Source organism: Eulemur rufifrons, chromosome 9, assembly GCF_041146395.1.
Source record: "Eulemur rufifrons isolate Redbay chromosome 9, OSU_ERuf_1, whole genome shotgun sequence".
NCBI lineage: Eukaryota > Metazoa > Chordata > Mammalia > Primates > Lemuridae > Eulemur > Eulemur rufifrons.
This window is the reverse complement of record NC_090991.1, coordinates 33,511,954-33,538,805: the sequence shown is the minus strand read 5'-3', so window position 1 is coordinate 33,538,805 and position 26,852 is coordinate 33,511,954. Positions and strand designations below refer to the sequence as shown.

The 26,852-nt window shown below is 56.1% G+C and overlaps 2 protein-coding genes across 3 annotated transcripts in view; both read left to right on the top strand.

The window, feature by feature from the left end:
* ITGA3 (integrin subunit alpha 3) overlaps positions 1 to 6,668 on the top strand; it is a 28,902-nt gene extending 22,234 nt beyond the window's left edge. The window contains exons 23-26 of the mRNA XM_069481228.1: positions 281 to 379; positions 3,998 to 4,123; positions 4,430 to 4,572; positions 5,282 to 6,668. Coding sequence (XP_069337329.1) covers positions 281 to 379; positions 3,998 to 4,123; positions 4,430 to 4,540 — 336 coding nt within the window. The 3' untranslated portion in view covers positions 4,541 to 4,572; positions 5,282 to 6,668. The remainder of the gene's footprint in view (positions 1 to 280; positions 380 to 3,997; positions 4,124 to 4,429; positions 4,573 to 5,281) is intronic.
* Positions 6,669 to 10,617: 3,949 nt separating this feature from the next.
* PDK2 (pyruvate dehydrogenase kinase 2) lies at positions 10,618 to 26,566 on the top strand. Of its 2 annotated transcripts, XM_069481224.1 has the most exons (12): positions 10,618 to 10,776; positions 11,977 to 12,129; positions 13,270 to 13,411; positions 20,209 to 20,280; positions 20,706 to 20,890; positions 22,694 to 22,783; positions 22,976 to 23,053; positions 23,754 to 23,830; positions 23,915 to 24,013; positions 24,204 to 24,311; positions 24,792 to 24,905; positions 25,519 to 26,566. In XM_069481224.1, exons 3-12 carry the CDS (start codon positions 13,344 to 13,346, stop codon positions 25,657 to 25,659), a joined length of 1,032 nt encoding a protein of 343 aa, XP_069337325.1. In that variant the 5' UTR covers positions 10,618 to 10,776; positions 11,977 to 12,129; positions 13,270 to 13,343; the 3' UTR covers positions 25,660 to 26,566. The 2 variants fall into 2 exon arrangements, with proteins under 2 accessions (XP_069337325.1, XP_069337326.1); XM_069481225.1 differs by lacking the exons at positions 10,618 to 10,776; positions 11,977 to 12,129 and adding an exon at positions 11,235 to 11,433.
* Positions 26,567 to 26,852: the final 286 nt, after the last annotated feature.

Genomic DNA, 26,852 nt, shown 5'->3' with positions numbered 1-26,852 from the left:
GTTGGGTTAGATTTAGCCCACGAGCCTGACCTAGACTGTGACCTTCACTGTCTCTGCTGTCCCCAGCATCAAACACAGGACCTGATGTACAAATGAATGAAAAATGAATGAATGATGTGCATTTGTGTGAGGAGGAGAGGCCTGGCTAACAGATCTTTTGGGGGTGCTGCTTAAGGATGCTGCCTGGTGGAAGGGTGATGGGGTGGGGGTGCTTAGGGTCAGGAGGGGGCTCAGAGGGGCTTCAGCTGCTTCTTTTGACCCACCTCTTGTCCCCCTCCAGGATTACAGGGACTTTGACCGAGTCAGGGTAGATGGCTGGGCTACCCTATTCCTCCGAACGGGCGTCCCCACCATCAACATGGAGAACAAGACCACATGGGTGAGTGGCACGTTAACTAGGACAGCAGTCTCTGGCCAGGGCATGGGAGCGCAGGGCATCTTTCAGGAGCACATGGACACACTTTAGCACACTTTAGTTCCCAATCTTGGCAGCACATTAAAATCATTTAGAGGACTTCTGATGTCTGGACCACACCCAGAGCAATTCAGTATGAGTCCCTAGGAGTGGGACCCTGGTACTGGTATGTTTCAGAGTGCCCACAAGTGATTCTATTGTGTGGCCAGGGCTGAGAACCACTGCTTTAGCTTATTGATCTGCACAACATCTCCATGACGAGTAGGGCTGGGATCGTATCTCTATTTTATGGCTGAGGAAACTCATGGCCCACAGAAATTGGGTGACCTGCCCAAAGTGGGACACCTTGTCAGGGGCTGGAACCTGGGCCTCCTGATTTTCTCACCCATTGACACATCCACTATGGACATGTCAGCTTCTGGCCACAGGCCATAAAGAGAGAGAGGCACGATAATAAGACAAAACAGAGGTTCAACCATGAGAACCTGATCAATATTTGCAGATGATGTGACTGTCTACAGGTAAGAATAGAGAAGCAGCCAAAAAGCTATTAGACCCAATGAGAGAATTCAGGAGGTTCAGGAGCTCAAAACAAGATCAAAATACTAAAGCCCAAAGGTTTCCTACGTGCTTGTAATAACCAATCAAAAATATAATTGAAAATATCCTATTCAAACTCATCAGGGAAATTATACAGCTTCTAGGAATAAACATAACAATAAATGTGCAACAAAAAATTGAATAATGGATGGAAAAAAGTCAGGAGTGTATTATCAAGTTGACAGATCTTCCCAAATCGTTCCAGTCCCAGTAGAATTCAGGAAACTTGAAAAAAAATTCCCAGACTTGATTTTGAGTTACATCTGGAAGAATAAATATGATATGAGATCCTACACATCTCCACTTAGAGATGTGGAGGAGATACATATGGAGAGATGAATGGGCCATTGATTAAATACATTATTGTACATTTCCTAAGATAATGTAGCATAGAAGAGGTGGAGGATGAGCCAGAAAGATCAATGGAACAAAAGAGAAAGTTAGTTTATGATACAGATCACATTTTTAATCAGGGGAGAAAGGTAAATTATTAAGTAGTATTGGGAGAACATATTTGTAAAATCAAGATAAATCCCTACTTCACACCATAACAAAAATATATTAAAGTTAGATTAAATTTTGAAATGTAGGAATTAAAACCTAACATGCTAGAATAAAATATAAAGAATAATTTATCATTTTTAAAAATTTTGTTTTATTTTTAGAGACAGGGTCTTGCTTTGTCACCTAGGCTGGAGTGCAGTGGCACAATCATAGCTCACTGTAACCTCAAACTCTTAGGCTCAAGCGATCCTCCTGCCTCAGCCTCCCAAGTAGCTGTGACTATAGGCGCGTGCCATCACACCTGGCTAATTTTTGTATTTTTTGTAGAGATGTGGTCTCGCTCTTGCTCAGGTTGGCCTCAAGCAATCCTCCCACCTCAGCCTCCCAAGTGCTAGGATGACATGTGCGACCACCACACCTGGCCAATAGTAATCATTAATTATGGGGAGAGTAAGTTATTTTATTAAACCCAGAAGTCACAAAGGAAAAATGTGATAAGTTAGACTGTGTGAAAATTTAAATCTGTGTACAGCAAGCTTGTAAAGAAACTAAAACAGCAAATAATATACTTTTTAAAATTTTATAGCATATATGACAAAGTATTGATGACATTTTGTAATATATGAAGATAAAAGGCATAAACAGGCAATGTACAATGCTATGCATTCTTTAGTGTTTTGGTAAATATTTACGGAGTGCTTGCTGTGTAGCAGGTGTTGCTTTAAGCAGTTTACACATGTTAAACACATTGAATCCTCCCCAGCAACCTAAGAGGCAGGTATACCTCAACACAAAAAAAGATTACTATTATTCTCCAGGACCAGGCGTGGTGGCTCATACCAGTAATCCCAGTACTTTGGAAAGGCCAAGGTGGGAGGATCACTTGAAGCTAGGAGTTTCAGACTAGCCTGGGCAACATAGCAAGACCTTGTCTCTATAAAAAGTAAAAAAAAATTAGCTGGGCGTCGTGGTGTGCGTCTGTAGTTCCAGCTACTTAGGAGGCTGTGGCAGGAGGATCGCTTGAGCCTATGAGTTCAAGGTTACAGTCAGCTGTGATTGTGCCACTGCTCTCCAGCCTGGGTGACAGAGCAAGACCCCGTCTCTATTCAAGTTACTCATAGAGAACTATAAATAACATCAGCAAGATTTTTTTTTTTGTCTATCAGATTGGAAAATATTAAAAAGAATAGTGCTGTCTGGTGCTGATGAGCTGGAGGGAAATGCTATCGATTGGAGTATAAATTGGTAGATTCCTTTTGGAGATGAAGTTGTCAAAATCTATTAAAATTTAAAATGTCCATTTCCTTTGATCTAGCACATGAGAATATATTATAAGGAGCTAATAGGATAAGTATGTGAAGATAAATACATGCGAATATTTTAAAGGATTATTTATATGGCAGAAAATTGGAAACAATCTAAATGTCTTTCAGTAGGAAATTGGTTCAATAAATTATGGTACATTTCCTGCAATGACTGTGTAGTCCTTAGAAGAGATTAGGTTGACCTTTATCAATTGACATGGAAAGGTGATGCCACAAAGTGAAGAAAGAAACAAGTTGCTTTAGAGCATATGTTGTATGAGTCTATTTATGTGAATCCTATGCATTTAAAAACACAGAAAGAGATTCACCAAAATATGGAGAGAGACTGAACAAAGATGGAGTTATTTCTAGAGAGTAAAATTACTGGGAACCTTCAATTTTCTTTATATCATCTATATTTTTAAAAAATAATTTTTAATTTTAAAAGAAGTGAAAATCATGTATAGTCAGAAAAAAACATACACACACACATGTCTCCATTGTAGGGGATGAAAAAGAATGGTACTATATGCTATGCATTCTTTGGTGTTTTGGTAAATATTTATGGAGTGCTTGCTGTGTAGCAGGTGATGCTCTAAGCAGTTTACACATGTTAATAAACACATTGAATCCTCCCCAGCAACCTAAGAGGTAGGTATTATTATCATAATTCCCATTTTATAGATGAACAACAGAGAAGTTAAGTAACTTGCCCGAGGTCACACAGCTAGTGAATAGCACAGCTGGACTTGAACCCAAGTAGTCAGGCTCCCGACCCCATGCTTTTGGCCATTCTGAGGTAGGCATTAAGATCCCCTCATCAGAGAGCATGAAATGGGACATTCAGAGAGGTGAAATTACTTGTCCAAGGTCACAGTTTGTTGGGGATGGAGCTGGTATCCAAGCTCAGATGTGTGGGTCACAAACTCAGACTCCAGGCTGCCTCCCAGATGGCAGTAGGGAGGCTACTGCTCTGGAGCCAAGTGTGTGCACAGCAGCAGAAGCAGGACTGATGGACCTGGTGATGTCAGGGGGCAGGCAGGGGCTTTCCCAGTCCCTGGCTGCCCCCTGCTGGCAGTAGGTCAAACAGCAGGGCCCTGGGCCCAGCTGGGACAAGTGAGTACAGGGCCTAAGGGGACAGATGCAGGACTGAGCCCTTCCCTCCCCTCTCCAGTTCTCTGTGGACATTGACTCTGACCTGGTGGAGGAGCTGCCAGCCGAGATCGAGCTGTGGCTGGTACTTGTGGCCGTGGGTGCGGGGCTGTTGCTGCTGGGCCTGGTCACCCTCCTGCTGTGGAAGGTTAGCACCCAGCCCACCCCTGGGACCCCACCCCGGGGCCTCCTGCCAGCACACTCTCCCTCCTGCACCTCCCCATCCCGTTCCTCATTCCATCTCACCCCCCAACTCCTCCCACCTCCCCAGCGTCCAGCCCTGCCTGGGTTAGTGGAAAGGGGGGCTCAGGAGCCCTGGCTTCTGGCCACACCACCAGGCCAGGGCTGGGACCCCAGCACCCAGGCTCCCCCGCCCCGGACCCCGGCCCATGAGTGCTGCTGGCGAGGACCCCCCCACGCCCCCCTGATGGCCCCCACCTGCTCCCCTCCGCAGTGCGGCTTCTTCAAGCGAGCCCGCACTCGCGCCCTGTATGAAGCTAAGAGGCAGAAGGCGGAGATGAAGAGCCAGCCGTCAGAGACAGAGAGGCTGACCGACGACTACTGAGGGGGGCAGCCCCCCACCCCCGGCCCACCCGGGTAACATGGCCTCCGGGCCCTCTTCCCCGAGCCCCATGGCTGGCCCGGGCCTCTGACTCTGTCCTGTCCACTTCTGTTCCCTCCAGGTCCGCTCTGACCTCACCCTGTCCCCCCACCTCAACGAGCAGGCCACTCTGTCTGACCCCCTCCAGCCCTCTGGTCTGGCTCTCACCTGCCTCCCCATGGAGCCCCTCAGGCACTTGGGACCCCAAGAGGGAACCATAAAACCCTCCCCGTGATGACTCTGCTTTCTGGGGCTAGGAACAGGGTCAAGGCCAAGGGTACGCCCCATCTCTGTAGGCCACAGGGCACAGCCAGAATGATTCCTCACCCCGGTTCCCACCTGGGGGAGGGGACTAGCAGAGAACCTGCTCCAGGGAACCAGCAGTTTTCCCCCTGAGCACCCCTCAGGGATGACAAACTGACGGCCGCCCACCCCTCCTGGCCATTCCGTCACCTGTCTCTGCAGCTGCCCCTTGGTCTCCATCTGCCTCTCCCTCTCCTCTCTGCCTTCCTCCTCGACTCCTCCTTCCTCTGGAGCCTGAGGGGTGAACCTCGCTCTCCCTGGCTCAGTGTGGGGAGATGGGTGTGTTGCAGTCAGGGATCCTGGCTTCGAGGACTTCTGGGTGTAGGAGGAAGAGGGTGGCACTTCTTCCCACTGGCCCGAAGGCTGGATGCTGACGCATGTTCTCTTCTCCCCCAACGCCAGTGTGACTTCTTTAAGCGGACTCGCTATTACCGGATCATGCCCAAGTACCACGCTGTGCGGATCCGTGAGGAGGAGCGCTACCCACCTCCAGGGAGCACCCTGCCCACCAAGAAGCACTGGGTGACCAGCTGGCAGACTCGCGACCGATACTACTGACGTCCTCCCTGATCCCACCCTCCTCCCCCGCCCCTGTGTCCCCTTTCTTCCTATTTATCATAAGTTATGCCACTGACAGTCCACAGGGGCCACTGCCTTTGGCTGGCACCAGCAGGCTCAGGACACACACCTCTTCAAGCACGTGCATGTGCTGTCTGGCCACGGGCATCTCCCCGCAGGAGGGCTAGAGCTGTGGACCTTGCAATGCCAAGCACACTGCAGCCCTGTGTCCTAGACACACGTGGGGCCCGCTGCTCCTGGACTGTGCTTGTGCGCCATGGATGGTGCACGGACATGCCACATCCCAGCCTCTGCCTGTGCCAAAACCAAGCCAAAGGGCCTCCACCAGAGCCAGGAGGAAAAGACCCCCATGTGGTGACACCGGCCCATTTCACACTGGATCCAACTTGAGCCACAGTCACTGGATCGACTTTGCTGTGGGGAGTAAAACTACTGACAGGGAGCAGCCCACTGGGCCCCCAGCTGCAGCTCCCCAAAACCCAGGCCAGAGAGCTGGAGGTCCTGCCTAAGTTTGTCCAGGAAGCATTTGCAGGAGCTGGAGTGCTCAGACCCAAGAGCAAATGAACTAGAAAGAAGGTCCCAGAATGGCTTTCTTTAATGGATCTCTGAGAAGCCTCTCTCCTTGGCCACAGCCTGAACTAGCAGGGAACGCAGCCTAAAGGGACAAAGATAGATACGCCACAAGATAGCCTGGACACACCGTGCTGGGACTGCCCTGGAGCACAGCGGGATCCTCCACAGAGAGGAGGGGACCAATCCTGGGCCAAGCAGACGTCGGAAGGACACAGAGGAGATGCCACTGCTGACTCCCCACTACCAGCCAGCCCAAGAAGGGCCTGGAGGGACCCCACAAGACCATGGAGGGAGCGACGCTTGAATGTAGAACAGGGAGGGAGCCCCGTCCCTGCCCCATCCGGCCAGACCCCACTCTGCCCCCGCTGACCATGGGCTGGGGGGCTAGAGGTGGAGTTCTTGGCTGCCCCTGGCTTTCAGAGCCAACCTGGCTCTGCCCTTCCCTCATGGGCCGAGTCCTAAGACCCCTTCTAGAAGTTGAGGCTGGTTCCAGAAAACCTCTTGTGACCCATTGGCAACCTACTCCCCAGCCCCTACCCCCTTCCATGGTACTGTAGCGGGGGGCTCCCTCCCCCTCCTTGTGCCTTCTTTGTACATAGGCTTCTCACAGTGACCAATAAACAGCTCCCAGTTTGTACGTGCTGCGACCACCTCCACCCTCCCCACCCCTTAGCAACCCGGGTCCGATCTGAGTGGATAATGGCATCATCTAGCTGACCGCCAGGCAGACAAAGCCAGGTGTGGGGACTTGGGGGTTTAAGTGAAGATTTACAGAGGACACAACATCCCTGCTCTCAGGGATGGCCCCATCCTGGGGATGGTCATAGACACACGATTGAGGTCCAGAGAAGGAGATGAGGGAAGAGACCCAAGTAGACTGGATGGATCCAAAACAGCTTCTTAGAGAACTGTGCATGGGCCCTGGGGGGGAGAGAGGGGGGGTGGTGTGGAGGGTCGGAAGAGGCAGGAGGCTGCTCTGCCATAGGAACAGCTAGTCCCAGCGGGCAGAGGAGGGAGGCCAGGTACAAGGGTGGAGAGAGGAGAGTGCTCAGTCAGTGGGTGAATTCAGATAAGAGCCTGCTTTTCTGCCTCTGTTTCCCCACCAGCTCCCCTAGGCACCATGGAAAGATCAGAAGGTGAACAGGTGACCCAAGGCTGCAAAGACTGAAAGGTTGTAGTGTCCACCCCCAGGCTCGGGCAGGAGTCCCTGGAGCTCTGATCTTTTGGAAGCTCCTCAGGAGTGCTTGAGTACCGAGCTTACACAGCCACATCTTTTGGATCAAACCCTCGCTTTGCTTCCTGCCATTTCCTGGGGTTCCCGGAACAGCTTCCTCCTCTGCCCTCAGGTTGTCCCCTCCACGCAGGCCTGGAGAATGGAGCGGGGCTGCTCTCCCCATAACTTCTTTGAACTTGATTGTAGCATAGGTCCTTAACTTTCCCTAGGTCTATGACCTTTGCTGAGACTTCACTGAAGGCTGGAAATTACTACCCAGAGAAGCCTAGAGGCAGAACCCAGGTTCAGACACTCTCAGAGCCCACGGACCCAGGCTGTTCTGGAAGCCTCCCAGCCTCCTCCCTGTGTCTGCTGCAACTTCCTCCACCAGGGCCCAATGCCCACCCCTCTCCCCCCACCTCACCCCTTCATTTTCTGTGCTGGGATTTTTTTTTTTTTTTTTTTTTTTTTTTGAGACAGCGTCTCACTCTGTCGCCCAAGCTAGAATGCCGTGGCATCAGCCTAGCTCACAGCAACCTCAAACTCCTGGGCTCAAGTGATCCTCCTACCTCAGCCTCCCGAGTAGCTGGGAGTAGCTAAGACTCCAGTCGTGTGCCACCACACCTGGCTAATTTTTTTTTTCTATTTTTAGTGGAGATGGGGTCTCACTCTTGCTCAGGCTGGTCTCGAACTCCTAACCTCAAGCGATCCTCCTGCCCTGGCCTCCAAGAGTGCTACAATTACAGGCGTGAGCCACCTCACCAGCCTCTGTGGTGGGATTTGCCCTTCCCCGGGATGATTGACTGTGGAATGTCCAACTCCCCCAGGAAAATCCCAGCCCCTACCCAGAGCTGCCAAACTCTCAGAACCCAGCATTCAGAGACCTCACTGTTTTCCAGAATATGGGATTCACTTCTTTGGGAATAACACCACATATAGGCTGTCAAAGCCCACCTCAGTCCTGTCCTTATAGCCACTTCCTGCTTGAGACAAGGGGGTGTTTACACATCCCTCTGGCCAGTGTCCCGCCCGCCCCGGGAAGCCACTGCTTGGGTGAGAACACACGCACACACACACACACTCACACTTCTGAGGATAAGCAGTCATTTTCAGGACTAGTGCAGCTAAACTTTTATGAAAGAAACATACTTGGCAGAGAGGCAACAATGCCCACTTTAAAAGGACCCTCTACAATTCCACGTTCCCTGAGCTCCTTGGAGATGTGGCACCTCCAAACTGTTCCAGAAGAGGGTCTCGGCTCTTGCATTACTAACAGGACCCATCAAGGGGATTCTCCCCAACCTGGGCACATGGTGGGATTGCACGTCCTAGAGTCATGTGACTAATTCCAACCAATGCTTGCAAGCAGGAGGAAAGTGGCGCTCACTTCTGGGCCGAAACATTGACTTGCTGGTGGGAACCCCTCCCAGATCTCTCTTTCTGCCTGTGCCGCTGTGGAAGCCTGTGTGGAGATAAAGCTTCTGTCAGTCTGAGGCCCTGAGAGCCCCCCTCCACCAACCCACATTGTACACATAGTGGGGCACTTAGGGATTGGGCTTTTTCCTGTTACTGCAGCATCGCCTAACCTAGCTTGACTGATACACCACAGCACAGCACTCCTGTGCCCACCCTGCAGCAGTCTCTGCAGAAGAAATTTTTATCCAAATACAGAGCCCACATTGTGGAAGTGCAGCTTTAAGGGGAAGATCTTGGGAAACCTCTTCCCCTCCTACAGTTAACCTCAGAGGTCATGGCCTTTTCCTCGTTACTTTATTTATTGTTGTTGTTATTGTTGCTGTTGGCAGAGATGGGGTTTCACTATGTTGCCCAGGCTGGTCTCAAACTCCTGATCTCAAGCAGTCCTCCTGCCTCAGCCTCTCAAAGAGCTGGAATGACAGGCATGAGCCACCACATCCGGCCTGTTACTTTAATTTTGACAATAATAGTAATAGCTACCATTTATTGCTAGGTACAGGGCTAGGCGTTTTGTATGTAATATCCCATATATTCTTCCGGAACTTGTAAACGGCACTCACCAGCATCAGCAATCACCTCCTAATTGCTAGCCCAGGGGATGGATGTGTAATGGTCCTCCCTGACATCTCTATGGCATGTCTCCCTGCAGACCCCACCTTTTACACCCTATCTGCCCTACTATGTGCTAGGCACCGTGCCTGGTGCTGGAGATAGAATGGTGAATTTACAGACACAACCCCTGCCTTACGGAGCTTAAAGTCTAGTGGGGAAGACAGATGAGTCAGTAAACAATTCCTGCTCAGTGTGATAAGAGCTAACATCATGCTAAGATCAGGAGATCTCAGGGGCCCTTGAAGGGAGCCCATAACCCCGCCTTGTAGGGTCAGGGAAGGCTTCCACGAGGAAGGGGTGACTAAGCAGTTATGACCTGAAGAATGAGTAAGTGAAGTTGAAAAGAAAGAATGATCCAGACAGAAGAGACAGCATTTGCAATGGCTTGGAGCTTGCTTAGAGGCTGGTCCAAGGCAGCAGACAGGTGTGGCTGGGAGGTGAGCAGGGGAATGGGGGAGAGGAGACTGGAGAGTTAAGCCACAGCAGACCATGCACAGCTGGAAAGGCACCTGTGAGAAGTAGATTGCCCCTGAGAGGCTGTGAGCAAGGAAGTAACAAGCTCAGTTTTGCAGTTGAGAATGATCCCTGAGTCTCAGTTTCGTCATCTACAAAACGGGGATAAAAATAGTACAATAGGGCTGTCTTGAGAATTAAGTGAGCTAGTGCATGCAAACAGTGCCTGGCACACAAGTTATTATTCCTTCAGCTAAGAGCCCCTTCCATCGTGAAGCTGTGCTGTTTGGCCGTACTGCAATCACATTCCGTTGTAACTATTTACTTATGCCGCTGTCTCCCACACTGAGAGATGAAATGATAGAGGGAAAGGGCCGTGTCTTGATCCAGTCTGTGCTTTCTGTTCCCAGCACAAAGCCCAGCATACATTAGGCATTTGGTAAGTGTGGGCCGATGACCCAATGGTCGCAAAGCAAAGCTTCCAAGTGGCCCGTCGGGCCCTAGGCCCAGGATGCGACATACCACGTTTGACCGCAAGACGGCGCACGATGTGTCCTCCCGGCGAGGCGGGGCCACAGGGGCAGGGCGGGCTCTCAGTCCCCGGACACATCGCCTCCCCGCACCTGTCCCTAGGGAAGCCAGGTGCCAAGAAGATTGCTTTCCCAGGTGGTCGCGTTACACGTCCAAGGCTTTATGTTCAGCCGGGTGACTAGGAAATAATAAAGTGAAAAGTGTTTCGAAAACTGACACTGTGTAGCTGCTGTCCCCACCGCCACTAGTCGTGAGGGTTTGACTCCGGGTGTCTTTGCACCGGAAGAGCAGAAGGCCGCCGTTTCCGAACCCCCCGGATCTTTGCGGAAGCGGGTGGGTTGCAACTATGTAGGACGGATTAGGATAGGCCCATGTCCTGGTTCTGAATTTTGCAAATATTCACGAGCTAGGTCACTGTCACCTGGACTGGGAACCCACAAGACCCGTGAAGGGAGAGCAGGTAAAGCTCACGACAGGTGAGATAGGTACCTTTGGGAGGAAAGGGGTTAGTTGGAAGCCACCTAGACAATTCAGGGGAGGAAGAGTTAAAAGGAGCCGGCAGGTGACAGAGCAAGAGAAAGGCGGCAGTGGAAGAGGAAGCGACGGGGCTGGCGGGCCTCTGGGGAGGAAGGGGTTACGCGGGCCTCACCCCTCGCAGGGAAGGGGAGTGTATGCGCGGGAGGCAGATCTCCGCGCGGCCTCCCCAAAACAACAGGCCGCCGCGACTCGCACGGGGTTAAGGGGGCGGATCCCGGGGGGAAGCCACGTGCCGGGGCGGAAGGCTATTGGTTCCCCCGGAGTTGTTTGTGCGCGGCCATTGGCGACGTCGGGGCGCCGCGGCGAGCCGATTGGCTGAGCCGTGGAGGCCCCGCCGGGGCAGCGGGTGGGAGGAGGCGGCCGGACCGCGTAGCTGGGCCGGGCTGGGCCGAGCCGAGCGCGAGCGTTGCCCGCGCGGGGACCACAACCGGAGCCCAAGCCCGAGCCGCGGCCGCCGCTGCCATGCGCTGGGTCCGGGCGCTGCTGAAGAATGCGTCCCTGGTAGGGGCGCCCAAGTACATCGAGCACTTCAGCAAGTTCTCCCCGTCCCCCCTGTCCATGAAGCAGTTTCTGGACTTCGGTACGCAGTGGGCGGGAGGCGGCTGGTTGCGGGGGGCCGCGGGTGGCTGGGAGGACGGAGGAGAAGAGAGGCCCTGAGTGACAGGGAAGGGTTGCCTGGAAGAGTACAGGCAGGAAGGGGTTAACAGGGAGGCCAGGCGGCCGGGCCCCTGGGCTGGAGTGTTAATGGGAAGGGGGCACTGGGAAGGAGGGGTCCAAGGTGGCTTCCGGGGTTTTGTGAGGGGCCTCAGAGAGTAAGGGGCGGTGAGGCCTCGACGTTAGGGCAGGAAGGGAGCTGGGTGGTATCCAGGCACTAAAGGGGTAGCGAGGGTTGTTCTGATGACTCTGAGTGGGAGACAGAAAATAAGGGGCATGCTGGCGGGAGGAACAAGGCAGGGTTGGGAGGTGCAGCCATCTGGAAGGAGACCTGGGCCGGGCCAGAAGGGTCAGACACTCTCGGGCAGAGAGTGAGAGAGAATGAGAGGGTAGTGGGGGAAGGGGGCTCTTTCAAAAGAAGGTGCCAGTGGGAGGGAGCCGCTGCCTAGTGTACCTCCACCCTCCGGAGGAGCTGGAGCCCAGCTGCCCTAGTGGGCAAGGACACTTGAAGATCAAATCTATTCCAGCCTTGCAGCCTGTCCCCAGCTGGGCAGGGGCCTGGGGCACCATGAGGTACAGTCAGGCTGCCTGTACCCTCTTCCCGCTGCCCCTGGGTTCCTGGGTCAGGATCATCCACCACCAGCATTCTGGGGGTGGCTCTGGGACAGGAGGAAGGCTGTGCCAACGTGGCGGCTGAAACAGGCATTGTGTGGGCCCTGTCTGTCTACACGGTATTTCCATGGTGCCAGCTGGGGATTGGGGGTGGAGGGACAGTCTCTCATGAGTTGAGTTGATAGTGCCTAGCTTGAGTTACAGCTGCGTCACTGATGGGATGGGAGTAGGGAGGTGGCAGCCAAGACGTAAGGCACCTGTTTCCCAGGACTTGTCTGCCTGTGCCCCTGCCCTGTTTGAGTCCTGAGCTTCTCTTATGCAGGAAAGCCTCCTGGGCCCGGCGCTCCCAGCCCCCAGCAGCTATCCCCCCAAACTGGACCCTAGTAACAGAAATGGCACAGTTGTGAGAGGCTTACGGTAGAGTTTGGTCTGCTTCTAGTTACAGTAGGGGAAACTGAAACCTTCTAAAGGATGATGACATGCTGTGGGTGACAGAGGTGGAAGCAGAGTCTGGGCTAGATCTCAGGTCTCCTGATTCTAGGACAAGGCCGTAGGCAGTCCTCCGCCCCTCTTCATCTTGAAGCCAGACCCAGGAGCAAGGCATGTGGACTCCCATCCTCAAGTCCCGTTGGCCTCACAGCTGGGCATTCATACAGAGGCAGCTCTGCCATGGGTGTTCAGACAGTCTGGGTGAGGTGACCTGGGCCATAGGCAACACTGGGACCCTTCAGCCGTGGTGGTTAAGGCATAGCTGCCCTCAGCTAGGCCATCCATGGGTAGGGATGGATTTCCCAGGCTCCTCTGCCCCTGGGTCAGCCCCCAAAGTGAGTGTCTGCTGGGAGGGAAAGAAAGGGAAACGAAGTGACAAAGGCTAGAGGCAGCTTCAGATGGACCCAGGGTGGCCCTGTCCCCTGTGGCTAAAGGCAAGCAGGATTCAGCTAGGGTTGGGGAGAGGATGCCACCCGCTGAAGTGTTAGGCTCTGTGATGTGTGTGGGGGTCACGCACAGCAGGGGATGGGGACAGCTGCCTTGCTGTGTGCCCTTGAGCAGGTCACTTCCCCTTTGACCCCTCAGTCCATGAAGGGTTTAGCTGACCTGCCCCTGGAGACGGTTTGCGGCTCTGTGGGCTCACCCCTCTCTCTCCCACCAGGGTCCAGCAATGCCTGCGAGAAAACGTCATTCACCTTCCTCAGGCAGGAGCTGCCTGTGCGCCTGGCCAACATCATGAAAGAGATCAACCTGCTTCCCGACAGGGTGCTGAGCACACCTTCGGTGCAGCTGGTACAGAGCTGGTGAGCCCCCTGCCTCTGCCCCGCACCTCCCACGCCATCACCGGGTGACCCTGGGCTCCAGGATAGAGTCTCCATGCTCCCAGTAGCCCTGGGGAATGGAGGGTGGGGGCAGAGAGGAGGCACAGGGGCTCCAAGAGGCTGGGGAGTTTCCCAGGGTCGAGTGGGAACCCTAAGCCCGAGCAGGAACGCAGGTCACACTCCTAACCTCCTCGCCTAGGCTGTGGGACAGCCCTATTCTTGCCACCCTGCTTTCTCTGGAAACTCAGGATCCACCCAGGAAATCATAGTTTTCACAGCCAAAATCCCAAGTCAGGCTAATGTGAGCACGAGCCACCAGCCCTGGTCCTGGAACCCCAGCGTCTGTTAGGCAGTATTTGCTTGAGTAATGTTTTGGGAAACAAAAAAACAAAAGAAGCAAATGTTTGAGCAAATTGTATAGTTCAAGCTGCAAGACAGACTGTTTTGGATGTTGGAAAATAAATAGACGCAGGGTTGGCACAGAACCCTCCTGAAGAGGGACAAAGACCAAAAGTTTATTGCACGGAGCAGAGGGAAAGGTTCAGCAGAGTTTGCTCAAGAACTCTGTCCGGGGTGAAGTAACTGAATGGCATTAGCCAATGGCTGGTCACATGAAGAATGAACTAGGGTGTCCTCTGTCACTGGGCATGTAAATGGCTAATCCTCATTGGTCTTTAGTGGCGCCTGTGCAGAAATCTCCTGGCTCTACTGGGCTTGTCGTGTGGTATGGTTGTGGTTTCCTGTTAGACCCAGGAGCATGTCCCACACCTACTCTGATCCCAGCACCATGCTGGCTCTAAGAAAACAGCAGCAGCTGCCCTCAGGGAGCCCAGGACCCGGAGGGGAATGAAACTCCTCGCCCAGGCCGGGCGCGCTAAGTGCGGCATAGCTGGCTGTAGGAGCAGCGAGCTGCCGAAGAGCTCATTTTATTTAAATTGAGAATCAAAACATTATTGAAAAGGAACATTGATTGGGTTTTCTTTCCCTCATTACGGAAGTATAACACGCTCACTTTGACACTTGGAAAACACAAAAAAGTAGATAGAAGAAAGTGCCAGCCACTATCCTCTACCCCATAACCAAACACTGTTCAGGTTTCAAAAGATTTATTTGTGCCCTTGCAGCACTTTTCCTGTGCATGGACTTGTGCATACCTGACTTATTCTAATTAAGTGAGATATGGTCCAGGACAATGTTGTACACACAGGGCCCGGTATACAGTAGGTGCACAATGAACGCTGGTTGAATGAGAAGGTGTGGGGAAGTTGCAGTGGACAAGGGGAGGGGACTTGTCACCGTACCATACGGGGTACCTAGGCAAGCCCAGAGCTAGAAGGCAGGGAAGGGCATTCCGTGCTAAAGGAACAGCCTGGGCAAAGGTGTGGAGACGGGACAGCACCCGGCCAGGGAGTGGAGAATGTGCTTCGTGGATATTGTGCTGATAGTGCAGGCTGTGAAGGTGGGGTGGGGGCCTGGAGCGCACAGCCTGGTTTTCATGTAGCCCAACCAGGTCACCCCTTGCTGTGCCCTGCCCCTCGGAGGTCCAGGACCTCTGAGCCAGCCAGCACTTCCCACCGTGGGGTGGTGTGGAGTGCCGGGGAGGAGACAGAAGGCGCCATCTGTTCTCCCCAGCCCTTCTCCCGCTCCGTCCGGCTCACTGACCTGGCCGCCTCTCTAGCTGGCCCTTGACTCCAGGACAGGGCTTCTCAGGCCCCTCCCAGGACACCGTGTTCCTGGGAGGGCTGAGGGATGCAGGAGGAGGGCAGGGGGCTGCTGAACTGCCTGTGACTCCCCGGGGGCCCCCCACAGAGTCCCTTTCTGAAAATCACTGACACATGTGAGGGCTTGGCCTGACTTTTTCCTCCCTCAAAGCTTGGAAGTAATGTCAAGTAACAGCAGGAGGGAGTGAAGTTAGACCAGAGAGAACACTCCCCCAGTGGGTGATTCATCCTAGAGGAGCAGGCCCAGGGCTCACGCATCCTGACACACTGAGGAGACAAGCCTGCTAAGAACGTTGCCTGGGACAATGGACATCGGCTGCAGCAAGAGAGACTGAGGTGTGAGGGCAGGAAGGACTTCCTGACAGGGAGGAGGTGGCTGCCTGTGAGAGAGTGGAGATCTCCTCTAGGAGAACCGCCTGCCTGCTGGGATGGATGGAGGTGGTGAAGATGGGCAGGGTCTTCACGAGAGAAGGGGGCGACTTACCAGGGCACCTCGCAACTAGCTGGAGTCTGATGAGCAAGGAGCAAGACGTCCCCTTGGGAACACAGAAAAGCCCTGTACAAACGCAATTGGCCGCAGTGGAAATGGTTAGCATGTGGGACAGCTAACGGAGTGTCTATCAGCTGGGGAGAGGTTGTAGGCAGAATCACTGTGAGCAGGCTGAAGGCTCCTAGTTCTAAAGAAACCTGGTAAATTATTTCAGCTGGCCACTCTGGGGGCTGTGGGCTGCTGTTCTGGACAGCGGGGGAAGCCCTAGCCTTGGCGTCAGCATGCTTGACTTTGAGGCTTGCTGGACACTCAGTCCTTGGCAGGCCACATGGTCTTCCTGAGCCTCAGCTTCCTCATCTATAACACGGGGACCCATTCTGTTTCTGAGCGTCAAATGCCATTGCCAAAGTGCCACTGCTAGATGTGAAGAGTGCGCAGGACTCTACCAATAGTAGTCCTGTCCCCAAGCTTCCAGGCAGTGGCACCTCCAGGCCAAAGATGATGTCATTGTGGTGAGCTTTCTCAGACAATGTGGTCATAAATAATGACAATAACAAAAGCAAGCATACCCCGAGGGCTTGCTGTGTCCCACAGCTGTCCTAAGTGTCTGCAGGTAGTAAGTTGCTTAATTTTCATAACCTTATGAAGGAGGTCTTGTTGTCATCCCGTTTTCTGGATGGGAAACTGAGGTTCACAGAGGTGATGAAACTTGGCTGAGAGCCTCTGGCAGTAGGTGGTAGAGCCAGGGTTCAAACCCGGGCTGGACCTGGATCTTTCATGGGGGGAGAGGAAGAAGGCTGCGCCCTGGGGCAGTGATGCAGAGCCAGAGATTTCCAAGTTCAAGGTGCAAGTTCAAGTCCGTGGGAAAGTAGCATTCGCTTTACAAAGATTGTTTGGTGGCCAGTGTTGTTGGAGCGCGAAAGGGCCGACCTTCGCGCCTCTCAGTGGGGCTGTGCTTCCAGAAAATGCAGGGTTAAGTAAGAGCTGTAGAGTAGACTCAAATGATGGTGAGTCACTGCTGTCACTGAGAGTCTTCGTAGGTGGGAGGCGGTATGGCCGGCACCTTCTCTCGAGCCTCCCTCGCATGTGGACCCCAAACCCTGCCTGTGGGGCTCCCCACCCCCACGCTGTGGGAACCAGTCCTTGCCCTTGAGAAGAATAACAACCCCGGGGAGTGGCTCTGGCACCAGGACCTGCTGCACCAGAGCCGGAGCCGGAGCCGGAGCCGGGGCTTTAGCTCGCCGACTTCGCAGCCACAACTGCACAGCTACGACTGGCATAACTGGAGCAGAAGCTGAGTAGGAACGACACTCACTGAGCGCGTACTCGCTGCATCATCTCCTCTGTCTACACCTGGGCCCACGCAGTGCTTACTGCTGTGAACCGCATTTTGCAGATGGGGACCTGAGTGGCTCAGTGGCCTCTTCAGGGCACAGCCAGCAGCGGAACCCAAGCCTGCGTGGCTCAGGGCCGCGCCTGCCATCCCTCCACCCAGCCAGGACCCTGCCACTCTCCCCTCAGTGCAGCGAGCCAACCTCCTCACCGCCTGGTTCACACCCTTGTCCCCAGCAGCTGTGGACACTAGTGCACAGGGCACACCCTTGCACACACCCACGGGCGGGGCACACACATTGAAGACTACACACACAGCCTCTCTCGCTCCCACACAGGCCTGCAGGGCCCTCCTCCCCCTCCCCCCACCGCCAGACTCATTCCCACACCCCTACACACTCAGCCCCTCTCTGCCCCTGCCTGCGGTGCCCGCCTCCTGCCTCCCAGACCCAGGGCTCTGGACTGGCCCAGGGCCCCAGAGGGAGGGTCAGGGTGGACCTCCACGTTACCTTGGGCCAGAGTTGGAAGCTCGAGATCTCACCAGGGGCATCCTGGTGGCCTTGTTACCGCAGCGGTCAGCAGGTCAGAGGCCCTGGGCCTTCCCCAGGTCTTAGGGGGTGGACACTGCCTGTCCTGCCTGGGAGTGCCTGTCTGTCACTGCTCCCCTGCCTTCGGGCCTCCCCTGTCTAAGCCCCGTTCTCTCTCTGGCCCACTCAGGGGTGGGCAGCCCAGGAGCCACTGCAGCTCGGTCCCCAGTATCTGTCTCTTCCAGACCAAGATCTGGCCCAAGGGTGACATCTCGTGTGCCAGGCACCTGGGGGGCTTCAGGGCAGAGGCAGGGCCTTCTGGGAAAATCCTTCTCTTCCTCTCGGTTCCGAGAGCAGCCTGGGACTGCGGCCCTGCAGGAGCGGCCCCATGAGGGCGGCAGGCAGGGACTCCACGCCTGCTTCCCATTGTCAGTCCGTGCAGCGGCAGTGCTCTTTGCTCCACTTTGGTGCGTGTGACCAGGCCCCATTTCTGCTCTCCAGGGTTCGTTGAGCAGCCACAAAGGGGGCGGTACCCAGAGCTGGAGCACTGCCCTACCCCTAGGGCTGGGACTCTGACCCTGCCCACCCCACCCCAGCCAAGCACAGGCAGGGAGTGGCCTCCCAGCTCCGACCCCCTCCCCGCCCCCTGGGTCATGGGAAGGGGTCCCAGGGCCCCACTCTGCAGCTGGCTCCTCCCCATCCTCTCTCTACCTGCCCCCCAGCACCGCACACCTGCAGGTTCTCTCTCCACATCCCCTCTCCCTGTAAGAAGCATGTGAGCATGAAGCTTCATCCCGGGCGTGGTGAGGGAACAGGGGGGTCTGGAGTCACTAGGCCTGGGCGTGGCAACCCCAGCCCTGCATGTTAACTTCCTTGTGGGACAGCAGTAGCACCTCTACCCAGGGTTATCATGGAGGTTGAAGTGGGGAGCAGGCAAGCTCAGTCGGTGCCCAGTAGACGCCACCATCGCCATCCCCAGCAGCAGCAGCACGGTCAGGGCTGGTGGACACAGTGAGCACTTGGCCCCATGGTGTAGACTTGGAGTCCCACAGACCTGGGTTTGAATCCCAGCCTGCTGCTTACTGTGTGGCCTGAGGCATATTACCTGTCCTGTGGGACACAGGGGAGAAAAAGAGCCATGATTATGTTATTATTAATTCACTTGATAAATACTTATTGAACAGTAAACAAGACAGGCAAAGTCCCTGTTCTCATGGCGCTTACATTCTTGGTGCTGGGGGGTTGGGGAATGGGGCCTTCCCAGATCTGCAGAAGGAAGGAGATACCTTGTGCTCATCGCGGCTGTCAGGAGATGAGAGACCCTGTGTGGGACTCTGGTGGGCATTAGTGGTCACTAGGTTTGTGTCAGCTGCTGTTCTTCTCCAGGGAGGCTGAGGCGAGGTCGCAGGAGTTTAGGAGTGCCATTCCGACTGTCCACTGGGGTGGCAGGGATGGCGAGGGGGGCTCTGGGAGGAAGCTGATCTCTGCTCTCTGGGCCCCCACCCCGTCAGCAGCCGCAGCTCCCCCGGTCAAACTCTGTGCCTGGCCCTGGGCAGGGAGGGCAGGAGGGAGCTCCAGGGCTGAGACAGCCCCATCCCTGCCGGCAGTGGTGCGGCTCCCCAGGGCGTGGGGGACCCAAACATGGTGTGATTCAGAGCCTACAGTAGTAGGAGGGTGTTGGGTGCCACCAGGGAGCTCAGAGGATGCACTCAGCTGTTGACAACTTTTGAGCCACCATTCATAATAAGAGCACGCATTCAGAGAGCACTCACTGTGTGCTAAGCACTGTGCTAATTAGCACATTTAACCCTTACCAAAAAGCACCCCCATTTTCCCAGTGAAGAAACTCAGCCCCCGAGAGGTTCCATGATTTACCCCGGGCCACACAGCTCAACCTGGAAGAGAGCCAGGCCTGGGACTCAGGGGAGCCAGCTCCAAAGCTCCTCCTTTCACCCTCTTCTCTGCTGTCGCAGGCAGAGAGGGAAGAGCGCAGTGGCTGGGCTTAAGGGGAAGGCATTCCAGGCAGAGGGCACTGCGTCAACAGCGGCGTGTCAGCGCTGCCGAGTGCTGGAGACTGGCCGGGGGTGTCTTCGTTGTGCCACTTGCCAGCTGTGGGCTGCCTCGGGCCTCAGTTGAGGAGACTTCACGGTGGGGCTGGTCCCTGCCTGTCCGCCTGGTCCAGGTTACAGTGAAGGCCGGAGCGCCGTGGACGTGGACTGATTCCTGATACGGTGGGGCCTTTTCTAGAGACACTAAAATGCAGCAACAACCCTGCGGGGGAGACATTAGGAGCTGCCTCCTTGGAGGGGCCCAGAGAGGTTACGGACCTCCCGCCTCGTCCCACCGCAGGCCCTTGCTCCAGCCTCCCCTCCCCAGCGTCAGCCTCAGTCTCCTGATCTGTGAGGCCTCTTGGGTGGGACGATCTCCAAGCCCCTTCTGAGACGACTATTCTAGGATTCCAAAGCAAAGGCGCTATCAGGGGGACCAGCACATTGGAGGTTTCTTGCATAACTGACTGGGTTGTCAGGGAGACTGGTGTACAAATGAAACGGATAGAGAAAAATTGCGATACGGCTTGTCAGCAGGTACGGCTCCGTGGGCTGCCCGCAGCAGGAGCAGCACAAGAGTGAGGTCCCCCTGAGGGGGCAGGGAGGGGGCCTAGCCAGGCCCAAGGCTGAGGTTGTGCCTCCTCCCGTGCCCTGCACACAGGTATGTTCAGAGTCTCCTGGACATCATGGAGTTCCTGGACAAGGACCCCGAGGACCACCGTACCCTGAGCCAGTGAGTCGGGGCTCTGGCTGGGGGTGAGAATTCAGGTGTAGGTGAAGGACATCTGGAGTCATAGCCCCAGGGGCAGAAGTACCAGCAGGATGGAAGAAAAGACCCTGACCTTCAGGGACATCCGGTGTGATGGGAGAGACACCCACTCCATTCTCAGTGTGCCCTGAGTCTGATGGGTGAGATCCAGGCCCTGCCCTTGGGAGGACCGAGAACTCCAGGCTTTTGAGCAGGAAAGCTGTGAGACAGGCCGCTGGGAGATTCGGGATGGGCTTCAGAAGGAGCAGGGAGGGCACTGTGTGCCTGTCGGGTTGGGAAGGGTGGCATGGGTGAGGACACCGTGGCTCTCCAGAAGTGGTCAGAAGTGGAGCCTGAGGGCGTCCCCAGGGCTGGGCCGGCTGGGGGTGAATATCTGCCCTCCCCTGCAGGTTCACTGACGCCCTGGTGACCATCCGGAACCGGCACAACGACGTGGTGCCCACCATGGCACAGGGTGTGCTCGAGTACAAGGACACATACGGCGATGACCCTGTCTCCAACCAGAACATCCAGTACTTCCTGGACCGCTTCTACCTCAGCCGCATCTCCATCCGCATGCTCATCAACCAGCACAGTGGGTGCTCGGGCTGTGGGAGGGGTGACCAGCACGGTGGGTGCTCGGGCTGTGGGAGGGGTGACCAGCACGGTGGGTGCTTGGGCTGTGGGAGGGGTGATCAGCCAGCACGGTGGGTGCTCGGGCTGTGGGAGAGGTGATCAGCACAGTGGGTACTCGGGCTGTGGGAGGGGTGATCAGCACGGTGGGTGCTTGGGCTGTGGGAGGGGTGATCAGCCAGCACGGTGGGTGCTCGGGCTGTGGGAGAGGTGATCAGCACAGTGGGTACTCGGGCTGTGGGAGGGGTGATCAGCACGGTGGGTGCTTGGGCTGTGGGAGGGGTGATCAGCCAGCACAGTGGGTGCTCGGGCTGTGGGAGGGGGTGACCAGCCAGCACAGTGGGTGCTCGGGCTGTGGGAGAGGTGATCAGCACAGTGGGTACTCGGGCTGTGGGAGAGGTGATCAGCACGGTGGGTGCTCGGGCTGTGGGAGGGGGTGACCAGCCAGCACGGTGGGTGCTCGGGCTGTGGGAGGGGTGATCAGCACAGTGGGTGCTCGGGCTGTGGGAGGGGGTGACCAGCCAGCACAGTGGGTGCTCGGGCTGTGGGAGAGGTGATCAGCACAGTGGGTACTCGGGCTGTGGGAGGGGTGATCAGCACGGTGGGTGCTCGGGCTGTGGGAGAGGTGATCAGCACGGTGGGTGCTCGGGCTGTGGGAGGGGTGACCAGCCAGCACAGTGGGTGCTCGGGCTGTGGGAGGGGTGATCAGCACAGTGGGTACTCGGGCTGTGGGAGGGGTGATCAGCACGGTGGGTGCTCGGGCTGTGGGAGGGGTGATCAGCACGGTGGGTGCTCGGGCTGTGGGAGGGGTGATCAGCACGGTGGGTGCTCGGGCTGTGGGAGGGGTGATCAGCCAGCACAGTGGGTGCTTGGGCTGTGGGAGGGGTGATCAGCACAGTGGGTCCTTGGGCTGTGGGAGGGGTGATCAGCACAGTGGGTGCTCGGGCTGTGGGAGGGGGTGACCAGCCAGCACAGTGGGTGCTCGGGCTGTGGGAGAGGTGATCAGCACAGTGGGTACTCGGGCTGTGGGAGGGGTGATCAGCACGGTGGGTGATCGGGCTGTGGGAGAGGTGATCAGCACGGTGGGTGCTCGGGCTGTGGGAGGGGTGACCAGCCAGCACAGTGGGTGCTCAGGCTGTGGGAGGGGTGCTGGGCCCCAGTGGGCAGCAGGGGCACATCAGCCAGCTATTTCAGGGGCCTCGGCCACCATTCAATACCCCAAAAAAGGAGTTACTGCTTCCAAAATGGAAAAAGAAAATGGCAGCATTGAAATTTATTGTTTTAAATGTTTGTAAAATGTAAAATTATGTCACATCTTTAAAAATTTTTCTTTGGTATTCATTGAAGGTCTCATTATGTTCAAAATCAGTTTGTTTAGAGTTTCTTATCCCAGGAGGAGTCACTGTGATTGTTGAGAAATTACAGCCAGTTGTAAATGAAACCAGTTCCTCGTGCTCAAATAATTCCAAAAGCAGGATGATAAAAGTTACCATGTTACAGCAAAAGACAAGAATAAATGTGATGTGGGGTGTGGTGTGAGGGTGAAGAATGCTCCAGGCCTGCGAAGGTCCAAAACTGGCCTGAGCCCGGGGTAGAGGGGTCAGGGGTCAGGAAAGACAGGGTAGGAGAGAGGGGTGCAGCTTTAGGACTGGAGCCCGCAGAGGCACTAGCGGTGCAGGTAGAGCGTAGGGGATCCCTAGGGGAAGACGGGGTGCTGGGGGCAGGCTCGGTGGCCCAGCCTGCAGCACCCTCCCCCACCCCGCAGCCCTCATCTTTGACGGCAGCACCAACCCAGCCCACCCCAAACACATCGGCAGCATCGACCCCAACTGCAACGTCTCCGAGGTGGTCAAAGGTGAGCCATCCCTACTGTGCCTGGCCCGCAGAGGAGCCTCAGGGACCTCCCCAAGCTCACCTGGCGGGGGGGCAACCCATTCCCCAGTGAGTGGGACACAGCCTCATGGGTTTAATGTTGGTGACGCCCAGGGTCAGTGTCAAGAGGACTGGGTGGGCCGCCCCTTGCCTGACTGGCCCCGTCTTCCCTCAGATGCCTACGACATGGCCAAGCTCCTATGCGACAAGTATTACATGGCCTCACCTGACCTGGAGATCCAGGAGATCAATGGTGAGCACGAGGCCGTGTGTGTCTCGGGGCTGGGGACATAGGACAGCATGGTGAGACGGGGAGCAGGAAATGGACAGTTTCCTAGACGGGGAGCAGCAGAGCTATTATTGTATTATTCTTGTTAATTCATTTGATAAATATTTAGGAAACCGTAAACAAGAAGACAGGCAAGATCCCTGTTCTCATAGAGCTCATGTTCTTGGTGCTGGGGAGGTTGGGGAATGAGGCCTTTAACCAAGAACGAGTAAATACAGATAATGTCAGATCATGATAAATGACAGGAAGCAAATCAAACGGGGTCCTGCAATGGTGATGTGTTAGCTTGGCTGCCTTCCCAAACCCCAGTACCAGTGGCTTTCTCGAGGAGGTTTCCCTCTCGCCAGCCCCTGGGTGGGGCAGTGCCCACAGCTGGCTGCCCACCCCCAGGTCTCGGTTCCAGCCTGGAGGAAGGCAAGGAGGGTGTAGAGAGCAGGGCCCAGGAGTGGAGCACTGCCCTGCCAGGAGTCACCTGGCTGCTCCAGCTCAGGAGAGGACGGGGATTTAGTCTCCAGCTGGGCAGCCACGCGCCCAGTTAAAACTTTGGGGCAGGGGTTGTCTTTTAGTAAAAGAAGAATGGTTGCGAGGGTCCTGCTTTGGGTAAGGTAGTTGAGTGGTGACCTCTTGACAATTCCCTGACCTCTGGTCTTGACCTTCCCTACAGCAGCCAACTCCAAGCAGCCGATTCACATGGTCTATGTCCCCTCCCACCTCTACCACATGCTTTTTGAGCTCTTCAAGGTGAGCAGGCCGGGGGCTGTCCCTGGAGGGAGCACGGTCAGGGCCGGCTGCTCCCGTGCATCTCTGACCTCGTCCCCTCTGCAGAACGCCATGCGGGCCACCGTGGAAAGCCACGAATCCAGCCTCGTTCTCCCACCCATCAAGGTCATGGTGGCCTTGGGTGAGGAAGATCTGTCCATCAAAGTATGTGACCCTTGGCCTTGAAGACCAGAGAGCATTGTGGGCGGGACCTTCCCTCCTGCCTGGGGTGGGCTCTCCTTTTCTCCCACGTGGCGGGCAGATCCCGGGGTGGGGAGGCCATGAGAAGGTCAGGGGTGGGTGTGGGGGGGAAACTGAACTCTGGAAGGTCCCTGACACGTCCCCTCTCCCCCAGATGAGTGACCGAGGTGGGGGTGTCCCCTTGAGGAAGATCGAGCGACTCTTCAGCTACATGTACTCCACAGCACCCACCCCGCAGCCTGGCACCGGGGGAACCCCGTTGGTGAGATGGCTTTGCTCCCGCGCCCGGCCACCTCTGAAGGATGCTGTCTCTCTTTTCTCCTCTCGCTTCCTCACGTCCACGTTCCCTCCGCTCCTGTGTGGCTGTGTGTGGTGTCGGTCACCTCCCCTGAGTCTGGGCCCCCTGTTCCTCCCGTGTCTCCCCACCCTGCACCCACCTACCTACCTGTCAGGTGTCTCTCTGCCGCCTCCCTCAGCACCTCCCTGTTCGGGAACTTGAGACTCAGGAACCCAGGGACCTGCCCAGACCTCCTCTCCCCGCCCAGCCCTTCTTCCTCCCTCCGTGACTCCCTTCGTGACTCCCTTCGTTCATCCCGCATTCCACTTCCTCCTCAAAGCCCCTCTCCTGCCCCGTCCCCACCCCAGCTGTGGGAGCCCCCTGCATGCACCCTTCCCTTATGGCATCATCCCTGCGGCTCCAGCAGGCCCAGCCTCCTCACCGCTGCCTTCCTGCCCCCTGCAGGCTGGCTTTGGTTATGGGCTCCCCATTTCCCGCCTCTACGCCAAGTACTTCCAGGGAGACCTGCAGCTCTTCTCCATGGAGGGCTTCGGGACCGACGCGGTCATCTATCTCAAGGTGAGGGCCCTGCCCGAGAGCCCGGCCGGAGGAGGCCTTCGCCGACGGGCCCTGGCAGGATGGGCCTGCTGTTAGGTTTCCTGTCCACCCCTCCAGTTCTTTCCAAGTTCCAGACTCTGGGAACCAGAGCAAAGCTACAGGTCCTCAACCTGAATAACCCCACCCCCCAGACACGTACAACTTGGCAAGGAATGTCAGGGGGTCTGTGGTCCATGATTAAGACCCCTGTTCCGGCACCCTTCCCTTGTTAGACCCAGAAGGAAACGGCGGGACCGCAGGTCTTGTCATTAAGTTCAGAGGCAAAGACAGAGGTCCAGAGTTGGTTACCTTGTCAGGGTCACACAGCCCAGCCTCCTGCCTCTCCCTCCCTGACCCTTCGGGGAGCAGCTTTCTCGAATGGACCTGAGCAGGACACAGAAGGAACAGACGCTTCCACGGGTCTTTCCAGGCCCGGGACAGTGGTCTCAGCCAGTGGCTGGTGGCTGGGCTGATTCTAACTTTGGTTGGGACGTATGGGTCAGGGGCCAGCAGAGCCCACCCTGGGGAGAGGGTGCTCTGCTGAAGCGGGGGCCGGGCTCAGGGACGGGGACAGGCTGACCCTGCCACTCCCCAGGCCCTGTCCACGGACTCAGTGGAGCGCCTGCCCGTCTACAACAAGTCAGCCTGGCGCCACTACCAGACCATCCAGGAAGCCGGCGACTGGTGTGTGCCCAGCACAGAGCCGAAGAACACATCCACGTACCGCGTCAGCTAGGGGCCACCACTCTTCTGCACCTGAGAGGGTGGCCTGCTGCCTCTGGGTCTGGCCACCACGGTGACCCTCCCCACCCCCGGGGGTGGGTTCTCCCTGATGACCAGGTTCTGTCTCTATGGAAGTCACTGCGGCAACTGGTCTGTGGTGGTCCCTAAGTGCCAATCTGTCTCTGTGGAGGCCCCCCGGCGGTCTCCCTGGTGTCCAGTGTCTGTGGGTGATGCCTGCGGATTGGGGATGTCTCCACGCTGATGGGGTGTCCCAGAGACATTTTTCCATGCAGTCCTCCTCTCTGAGACCAGGGCTGTCACTTCGCTGCCAGGGGTCCTGGGTCTCCCTCACCACCCTCCACAGCCCTGGCCGACCAGGTGGATGTGCCCTGCCCTGGTCCGTAGTCAGTGTCAGGAAGGGGCCGGCTGGTGCCCCCAGATCTGGGGAGCGAGTGGGGAAAGGGGACGCACACTGGACACCTGTCAGAGACCTGATCCTGCCACCTCTCCCTCCACTCTGGGCTTCAAGGTCAAGGTTGGGTGGTGGGGAGGGGTCCCACCTGGGGGGTCCACCCCTAATGTGGAGGAACCTGGGAAGACCCAGAGGTCACCCACCCAGCCAAGCTGCTCGAGGCCCTGCAGGCAGCCTTGGCAGTGTTCGTGCCACCACCAGGGCCCCTCCCCAGCATGTCCTTACGTGCACACACCCACTTGGTCCCGCCTGAGCTCCAGACCCCAACCCCCACTGTGCCCGGACACGGGTGCTCAGCGTGGCTTTCTCCCTAGAACACTCTATGTATATAGCTAGTTTTATAGCCCTGAATGCCCCACCCTCCCCTTAGCACACAGGGGGTTAAAGCTGTGTGCCCCTCCCAGTGGCTGTGATGGTGACGGTAACATCCACAGTAAAGAGGAGATTGAATGAGTCTGCGGCTGGGCTGCGTTCCTGGGGGGAGGGGAACACACACAGAGACCAAGGTACCCTGTGACCAACACACGATGCACTCAGGATGTCCAGCCCAGCTCGGGGCCTGACCCAGCGTGCGCTGTGAGTAAACGCCAGGCAACGCCATCCGTTCAGAACACCCGACAGCCCAGCACCCAGGGACAGACCTTTCATTGCACCACACTCGGGGCACAGCACAGTCCCCATAACCCAGCCTAGTCCCCCAACTGGGCAGACAGAAAGGTCACTGGCACGTCATA